The following is a 9577-nucleotide window of genomic DNA, read 5'->3' as shown; positions in this document are numbered from 1 at the left end:
TGGGGTCTGACTGGCGTTTATTCTAGACTCCAAAATACTTACCGTCTTTATCGAGGGCCTGGAAGAAAGCAGAGCATTGTTGATAAACCTCACAGATGACACAAGGCCTGAGGGAAGGGTAAATAATGACATGGAGAGGGCACTGGTGCAGGGTGACCTGATCATTTCGCAGCTGGGGCAAGCAAACATGCATTTCAATAAGGTCAGTGATGAGCTCATTAATTTAAAAGCAATGACTGGAGGCTCACTGACATGAGACTTTATCCTGGGAAGCACAAAATGAAAAGGAAAAATGTTGGTGAATTACCAACTGCCAAGATAGTGCTGTGGCCAAAAAAACCCCAACTTTCCTGCAAACTCAGATGTATAAACTGAGACATAACAGGGAGGAAAGAAGTTGTATCACATCTGGAGTTGCTGGTGGGTGCTGAAATAGCATGTCTAGTTTTAACATGTTGATAAAGTAGAGATAAACCGAAAAAGGTATGTGAAAATCACTGAGCAATTAGAAAACCTCTCTCAATGAAATATATCACAGAAGGTCAGTCAATTTAATTTATAGAAGAGGAGTTTATTTAAGGAGTTAATTTATTGAACTAAGGAGTTGCAACACCATAAAATACATGTAATGGAAAGAGGGAACAAAAAAATCAGTAGCAGTTCTTTCTGTATACCTGACAAAACGATCAGAGATTGAAGCTAGAAAATGGTAAAAGGAAAAAAACAAAACCTGTCCATATTCTAAGCCATAGGATAATTGGAACCATTTACTGTAAGTCATAGTGAATTATCTAACATTGGCAAGTCTATAGGTTTTTCTCCTAAACGATCTAATTTTGTAAAAATGAGAATCAATTCTGGAAAATTTTGTAGCCATTGCTACTTTTGTTATTAAATTCGATTACAGTGGCCTCTTCTTTTTCATAATCTGCCCTGCTGAAAAGCATCCAGAGGGAAGAGATGTGTTTTCATTTTCATTTTATTTGTTTAAATTCAAATAATCCCTCCAAATTTCACTTGGATTATTTTTTTTTCCTGGAAAAATACCCTCCCATATTTTACGAGTAACCCAATAAAAACATTACAAATGAACGCACAGGGTCATTCCTTGCCAACAACAATCTTTTTTCTTTTTCTCTTTTTTTCACACTACTTCAGTCTGCCTCAGCAGAACCATTGGCCAATCAGTTTAGTTACAGAACAGGATCATTTGGAAAGGTTATAAGAGTAAAAGTTTGCTTTAGTGTCCAGAAACCATGGTAGTTTGCACAGGAAAGCGTGAAAAGAATAATGCTGAGGGCTATAGCTTAAATGTTGTTTCTGCTTTTTGTAAAAGTGAAGTATCTTCGATAGAAGACCTGGATCATGTGCATTAGTAAGTTCTCAGGCAGTGACAGACAGTTTAACATCAGAGTGCTGCAAGGAAGACAAACAAACCCCCAGTATGTTGCAAAAAAAAAAATTGTTTAGTACAAAACTTTTGTCATTTTTCTTCTCACGGTCTAAGGAAATAAGTAAGTATTTGTAGGAGGTGGCACCATCTGTATTAAATGAAGCTGATATAGGATGAGAAGAGAAAAAACCCCTTCATATATCACATTCACTTCAGGAATTATTGATTCAGATCTGAAAAAGGTGTTCAAAAGTCTGTCTTTTTTCCAATATTACTCATTAATTTACAAGATATTACATCTCTCAACAAATGTTCCTTTTGTAATAACAAAAAAGGCAGTTTTAGTTTTTGTGTTTTAGGCACCATCTATGAGCATTTTACATAGCCAGAGGGAGCAGAAAATCCCATGGATTTGTCTCAGACTTCCTTATACAGTTTTGTCCACTTAATTTCTGCCTTCTTTATTTTTCCTACTATGGCACAGAACACAGTAGGATAAGAAAATCCTACTGTAATTATAATTTTCACAGAGAGAAGACCTTCTAGATGCACTTCCTCCAAATACCATGAGTAGCACTGGTGCATTTTAATTATACTCACTTACGTCCATGGTCTCCAAACCTTTTTATCATGCACCTCATCTGTAAAAAGTTTGTGAGCAGGCACCCCTCTAATATGTATATATTTTTTAGAATTATATAAATTTACTACTGTACCAATAGATTATGTACATTATAAAACATATACAAAAATATAAACTATAAAGGGGGAGATAATAAATATTTTAAAATTAAGTGTACAAAAAATATCTTCTTCCTGCACTGCATTTTGTAGACCACTACTCTCAGCATGGAACTATTTCAACCTATCGCAATACGTTGTCTCAATGCCCATGATTTTAACTGAATTGGTTACAGCCTCTTCTCTTTGTTGAGGGGTGAAACTTGTGTTCGTTATCATTCACTAGTCACCTCTGAGCTTGCCTTCAACTGGTTATGGCATAGTAGGGCAGTTTCAGCCAATTTAGTGTGTTTTTTGGGTTGTTTTTTAATTAGGTCTGCAAATCTCTATTCCTTACATATTTTTGAGGCACAATAATTTAGAAACTACTACACTTTCTTTTACAGCCAAACGAACTTCTGTCCTTCTCAGCATTTATCATCATTAATAATTCACAGACTCACAGCTTATTTTATCTAGATGCCTGTACTTGTATAAAAGTGCATATACAAGCTGGAATAAGACCACATTTGAACTATCAGTAAAACAGAGAATGTAAAAGATAAAAAGGAACCACAAAAAACAAACTCACTCCTCGCTACCTGAAATGCTTCAATTGCAGAAATTTGTAAGGGGGAGGTGGTGTGTGTAACAAACTAAATCAACAATCCTGCATACTTCCTGTGCTGATAGTTCTGCTGCGCAGCTCTTTTATGGGTTTTGTCACAAAAATAGGTGGCTACCTGCCTGCAATACGTGTATGGCAAGCACTACAGAACTGTGAACAACGACATGAAATCTTTTCCCTTGCTACTGTTGGAAATACCTCAGCATTTCTTATGAGGAAGATTTAAGGAATGGTCCAGATACTGCCATGACAAATTTCACAGGTGCTTTTGAGAAAGGCAGGACCATAGTAGACCAATGCTCTTTAAAGCAGAACTGGCCAAATTCAAGGCCATGATCCCAGGAGCTACTCTGAGTGTCTGGTTACAGAAGCCTTAGGTTCACTCTCAGGTTCAAAACTAGTCAGCACCCAGCGGCTGCATTTTTTCAGACCTGTGTCAAGGGCTGGACAAGATGGGTATCCCAAATGGAAGAACATACACCCAAGCCAAGCCAGTAGCTGTTTTCTTCAGCAGAGAATTTTGTTCAGGAAAAGAGTTCACATGCATCTGGCAAAGTCTATGAGGAAAAAAATTCTGTGGAAATCTAAAAGAGCGAGGAGAGGATGGAGGCTTTCTCTTGATGATAAAACATCTCACCACATCTCTTGGATCTTTGGACGTTACGTGCTGAGCTTCCTGGAGAGTGTTATGAGGGGAATTTCGATGTACTCAGTATTTTTGAGAGCTTAGCTCTACCTCAGGGAAGTGAGCTCTGGGAAGAGTAAGACCCTACGTGATACCCTCAGTGAATCAATATCACAGACTGTAGGATTCAGCTGATCTTCTACTCTAGTACTAATAGAAAGAGAATGCATCTATTTCCCAGGGCTCCTGGGAAGAAAAAGCCTGAAACACATTCCTTGAAGTAGAAATAAGCAAAGATGACACAAAACTCACCTCTGCACTGAATACACCAAACATAATTTCTGTAAACTGTGAGCTACTCCTGCACTTTCACACAAGTCTTGTCTGGAAACTCGCTATATCTTTTGTAATCTTCAGATGGTGAGAAGATGAATTTTAGCCTGTGCTTTCTTACAGGTTTACACTTACATCTGTCACGTACAAATCACAATGTCCTCAACCCAACCTGATTTTAAGAGTTTTACGAATTTTGATCTGCATTCCCTTCTGTCAGCTTTGCCAGGGAAAGAATAAGCTGGCACATAAATCCATGCTGTAACTGACCTGTGACAAGTCTCATAGACAAAAAGACTTGCAGCAATAGTATCTGCTCACTTTCAGCACCACGGAAGAGACTTTTACTTTGCCTTGAAAATAAGAATTGTCTTTTAGGCAATCAGATGCAGGAGATTACTCCTAGAATAGCAATGAGGCATTTTACAAATCCATGGAATGTTATTTTTACTCTAATTCACAAGTGGACTAACTAAAAAGGGTTGCTGCCTCCTACTTAGGAAGAGGACACAGTTATTTTTAAAGTGAACGGTTACACCCAAGTTGAGATGGCAAGATGATTTTTAGCCTATTCTTCCTTACAGGTTCACATTTACATCTGTGGCATACAAATCACTAATCTAATCCGGGGTGTTTTTATACACCTTGATCCTTTTTCAGAATTTGTGATGGCTGAATTGCCCTCACTAAGTAAATCCTTACACATTCCATTAAAAATAGTCGGCTAGAGTCCACTAGTGCCCTACTGATAGGAGGGCAGTTGTATATAACTAGCTCCTTATTAGACATCAGCACATATACACAAGAGACAGTGCCCACCTAAATATCCTTCCATCCAGCAGCCAGTTTTTAACATCAGCTGGCTGTATTTCCAGGTGCCTGGAAGCCTACCAGGCACCTGCTGCACAGGAGCACATAACCTGAGCACTGAGAGTGTGAATCTGAGTGCATCCAGAGTGTGCTGGAGGGACTGATTTGCTGCCCATACAATCTGCAGTTGCTCTTTGCCTGTGGAGACACACGCGGATGCAATCTATGTGCTCAGGGCTGGAGCCTGCACCAGTAGGCAATTTCCTGAAAGCTTTGAGAATCCTGAAGAAGTGCCGGTCTGTGAACATGCAGGTGGGAGGGAGAGGAAGGAGAAAATTAATTTATCTGCAGAAGAGAGGAAGGATGATGACGACCAATAGTAGAGGTTTCAAATTAGTATGCACTGACAAATCTGTAATGAATTCAGTAGTTTAAAAAATGAGAATTTCCATTTGATTTATGCAATGCTGAAAGGGCTGTCTGTAAGGTAAGTCACAGCTGGAGTGATACAGATACTACAAATGAAAGATGAAGGAAATCAGAGCTCTTTAAGGGAAGCAAGCACTGTATATAAGAACAGCTTAAGCGCCATGCAGCCTTTGCATTTAGAAGAAGAAGGAACAAACTACTGCTCTGGAGTCCAGGACTGTGGCTGATAAGGAAGTCTGTGAGGGGGATGGGAGCATCAAATCAAGTTTCAATTTGCAGGAGAATATGTGACACTCTGGAAAACTGTTCTCTAAGTTTCTAATATTCTCTAAGTTTCTAACACATTCATCAAGTTGGGTGTGGGAGTCCATGTCTAGGGGAACTGGAGGGGCTGCAGGGCGGGAGGGGGGCATTGGCAGGGCAGCAAAGAGCCTGGGACTGATACAGAACAACCAACTACAGTGCAGAAAGGATATAGTAGTTTTAAGTGTTTCTCCCTGTATGTTTTCATATAAGATAACTCTCAAGAGAAAACAACAACCATAAATGAACAAGTAAAATAAAAAACTCCAAGTCTCAGGAAAGTTGAACTTGCCCTGACAAGCAGTTTATACAAAATATTTTGAGTATAGATAAAGAATGTGACACCCGAATTCACTGTTCTCTGACTTCTTCTGAGCTGGTACAATCTCAAATCTCTGCAAGCTACCAATATCCTGTGCTAAAAAATAAAAAGTTCAGAATCTTGAAAACTACATTCCCTCCCGCCAAAAGAAAAAAAAGCAAAACCTGAACCTCGTTTGCTTTCATGGGCAAATGCAAAATTGAGATAGAATCAGTAAAATTAAACCTGATTTTTAAAAAAAGCTGCAAGTGTTTATTCTGAAGACAAAGTTTCGACTAATCAGAGACTTGTTGCTTATTTGTTGCCTATGCGGTTGGTTAAAAGTATATAAATTATCTCCCCACAAAACCACTATTCTCCTCCTCCCTCCACTCCTCCCCCCTCACTCGATAAAATGTTTTTAAAGACCTTGAAGGGAAGGGCAGGGTAGCTCAGAGCCTCCCTCAGATCAGGGATGAGAACAGCCTGGCCAGAAATGGAACCCAGCCAGCTCTCATCTGTGCCTACAGTCACCTTCAACTATGACTACTACTACGAGGACAGCTGCCAGTATCAGCACCTGCAATATATGTCTACTTTCCTCCCTATCCTGTACACTGCTGTGTTCCTGGTGGGCATTGTTGGCAACGCAGTCCTGATTGTAGCCTTGGTCTTCAAGCGACAGGTCCAGAGGCTGATTGACGTTTTTATCATCAACCTCGCTGCATCTGACTTCATTTTCCTCATCACGCTGCCATTCTGGGTGGACGAGGAGGTGTCAGACGGGAGCTGGAGGGTAGGATCTTTCCTCTGTAAAGCCAGTTCCTATGTCATCTCAGTCAACATGTACTGCAGCATCCTCCTCCTCACTTGTATGAGTGCTGACCGATACCTGGCTATCATGCACCCCTCTATCGCTAGACGGATCAGAACAAGATCCTATTCCAGAGCACTCTGCATCTGTGTCTGGTTGTTATCCTGCTGCTTGGGGGTGCCAACCCTTTTGTCCAGAGAACTGAAGAGGGAATATGGAAAGACTTACTGCAAAGACAAAGCCATGACAGAAACCAAACAGATTGCATCGCTGATGCTTTTAATCCTGGCCTTCTTCTTCCCACTGTTGAGTATCTTAACCTTTTACTGCTCTATCACCAAGAGACTCTGTGTGCATTATCAGAAGACTAGGAAACATGATAAGAAACTGAGAAAATCCATCAAGATCGTCTTCATTGTAGTGGCGGCTTTTGTTGTCTCCTGGGTTCCCTTCAACTTGTTCAAGCTTATGGCCATTCTTTTGGGACTCCTGAAGCAGTCTGACTGTTTTTCCAACATGGTTGCCCAAGTGGGCATGAAGGTGAGCAGCCCTTTTGCTTTTGCCAATAGCTGTGCCAACCCTTTCATTTACTATTGCTTTGACAGCTATATCCGCAGAGCCATGCTCCAGTGCCTGTGCCCACGGGTGAAAATCAGCAGCAGCAGCAACAACTCTGATACTCTGGACACTCGCCTCAGCCATTCCTTATCCAGTTTTGGGGCAGGGGAGTATGCTACTAGGAAGAGGAAGCGCTCTGTGTCCCTGTGACTGGGAGCTGGGACTTCTCTCTCCAAAGATAGCAGGAAAAGAAAAAGAGAAATGAGCAACACAGACAGAGGTGCAAGTGTAATGCAATCAGTGCTTCAGGTGGAAAGACTTACCTTGGAACCCCAGCACAAATGCTACAAACAACAGAAAAGAATTGTGTGATTCAATCAAAGCCGCTCCAAGAAAAGCTCTGAACTTAAATGTATATAGGTTTTTATTCTGTGCAACAAACCCAACACAAGTGTTTCTTTTTGGCTCCTAGCATACCCACAAACGTCACAATGTTCTCAAACTAACCTAATCAATTCTGGTTTTTTGGAGTTTTTCTGAATTTAGAAATCCAGTGTTTTAATGAATTTGTGTGTTACCAGTTCTTATAATTTAAGCCCTGTGCATTTTAAGTCTCAGCTTCTTATTATGGCATTAAATCTTTAGTTTTAATCAAAATGAGTAAAGTGTCTAGCTCCTGTGATTTTAGTAAAAAAAGAAGATAACTTGAAGGCAGAGAAACCAGAAGACAAGCAAAAGAGGTCCTGCATTTAACCTTTTTCTTAAAAGAAAAAGACCATCAAAAGCACACTTGTGCTTTTTAAGACTTTTCTGAGGACCTGACACAATTTCTGACTGCTTGGGTCAGAAGTAAGGAGTCAGTACCTCCTACTAAGTAAAAGGACACGGTGAGTTCCAGGGTGAATGGTTACACTCATGCAAACCTACTAAAAGGCTTCAAAGGAAAGACAGCTATACCAGCTAATGTCATTAATGAAAACAGAGAAATGGGTAAAGCCTGAAGTTCTGACTACTCTCTGGATAACAACAACAAAAAAATTGGAGTCTGAATGACGGAAGGGGTATCCCTCTGATGTAACTACAGCACGAGTACCATTCACCATAGCTTTTATTTTCACACCTCTGTATTTTCTAAACATCTGTAAATGAGAATGACTATTTTGAGTGTTACAAATAAATCCTGGTATTTGCATTCTTTATTGATCCTTGCAGTTGAGCTGTGTTGTGCACGCAGAGAAATGAAAGCAGATCTCACTCAATGGCAGTGCAAACCTAGAAACCAAGGCATGGACATCTTGCCCAACTCCCCAGCCAGTTCCATACTGGACCCACTGGGTAATGGAGCAAACCTCACTGGGGCAGGTGGAGAGCTGGCACTACAGGATCTGTGGAGGCAAAAGTATCTTTTAGCAATTGCTGGTGGCATTGTGCTCTCTGGCACCCAGTAAGGTACTGGGATATGTGCCTGGGCTACAAGGGTGGTATTACAGAAACACACACTAGCTCTTTGCTCTCCCCTCCCCTGCAGTTTTTTCTCCACCACTACCTCTTCTAAAAGATTTTTATTTTCTTTCTACACGTAGCTGCCAAACTCCTTTTTCAGGCTTACAATTGCATGAAAAGCACCAACTGTGTTTTCAAACCTTCCATGTTTGAAAATCAGACCAGTGTCAGTTCAAATTTTAAAGTTATTTGCAGTGATCATCAAAAACTACTGTCTCTTCTCAATCTTATCTTCTCTCTACCTTTAGTAGTGTATAACAAGAGACTTATATATTTTTTTTACAAAAATAAGCCTAAGATTTGCATTTCAACTGAGCTATGATTTTTATTACAAAAAAAATTCAGTAAGTCAGCCTAATTCATTATTTCCTCAATTCCCAGCCAAAGCTGTACAACATCTTTGGAAGATATCTATCTATCTATCTATCTACAAGACTTTAAATAATTCTGCTAAGGCTGCCGTTTTCTTTCTTTCTTTCTTTGTTAAATACTTCAAAATACCAGATAAAATCGGAAAAATGACTAAGGAAATGTATCAAGAGCTCCTGCCTCAAGCTGTAGTACAGGCATTTGGCAAATAATAAACTTGATAAATATTGCTACACTTGAAGAGAATCACATATAAATGCCACAGCAAATGCTCCACATGAGCAAAAAAAAAACAAACCAAAAAACAAAAGTGGCAACTAAGTCAGCAAAGGAAAACTCATCAGATTGTTTTAGACTTTCATCCAAAAGAGTGTACTTTATATTCTTGTGAACTGTAGATCTATTTGACATTTTCAGAACAGTGAAAACATTATTTTCAATTATTTTTTCAAAGAAAAGACAACCTATGCTTGAACAAACTAACTTCTCGAATTTTTGCTATTCCATGTTAATACTGATTGTTTTTTAGCACTAATACAGCATAGGATGATACCAAAATTATTGTGATTGAAAGTATTTAACGTGATAGGCTTAAGTAATATAACAGGATGCCTATTTTATGCATGTTAAAAGAATTTAATGACTGTAAATTGGTTTACTATGTGAAATGGAAATGGTGCAATTCTGATATGACACCTGCCGAAGACCTTGGTAAGTAATTTGGATTGTTGGGTTTTTTTCTCCCACTTCCATTATTTTAAAATAAATTCAATGTGATTGCTGCTAAGAAA

General features: G+C 39.4%; 1 protein-coding gene across 1 annotated transcript; it reads left to right on the top strand.

Moving 5' to 3' along the window:
* The first annotated feature begins 4242 nt into the window (after positions 1–4242).
* GPR15 (G protein-coupled receptor 15) lies at positions 4243–8046 on the top strand. Its single transcript, XM_027681447.1, has one exon. The coding sequence runs from the start codon at positions 6018–6020 to the stop codon at positions 7122–7124; it is 1107 nt and encodes a 368-aa protein (XP_027537248.1). The 5' UTR covers positions 4243–6017; the 3' UTR covers positions 7125–8046.
* Positions 8047–9577: the final 1531 nt, after the last annotated feature.

The sequence above is a fragment of the Neopelma chrysocephalum genome, unplaced genomic scaffold (assembly GCF_003984885.1).
Source record: "Neopelma chrysocephalum unplaced genomic scaffold, ASM398488v2 Primary Assembly neopelma1_60, whole genome shotgun sequence".
NCBI classification, from domain to species: Eukaryota; Metazoa; Chordata; class Aves; order Passeriformes; family Pipridae; genus Neopelma; species Neopelma chrysocephalum.
This window is presented reverse-complemented; position numbering and strand designations above follow the sequence as displayed.

What these genes read in the sequence shown, in the direction of transcription:
- GPR15 (XM_027681447.1), top strand. Translation starts at nt 6,018, where the DNA reads ATGAGAACAGCCTGGCCAGAAATGGAACCCAGCCAGCTCTCATCTGTG.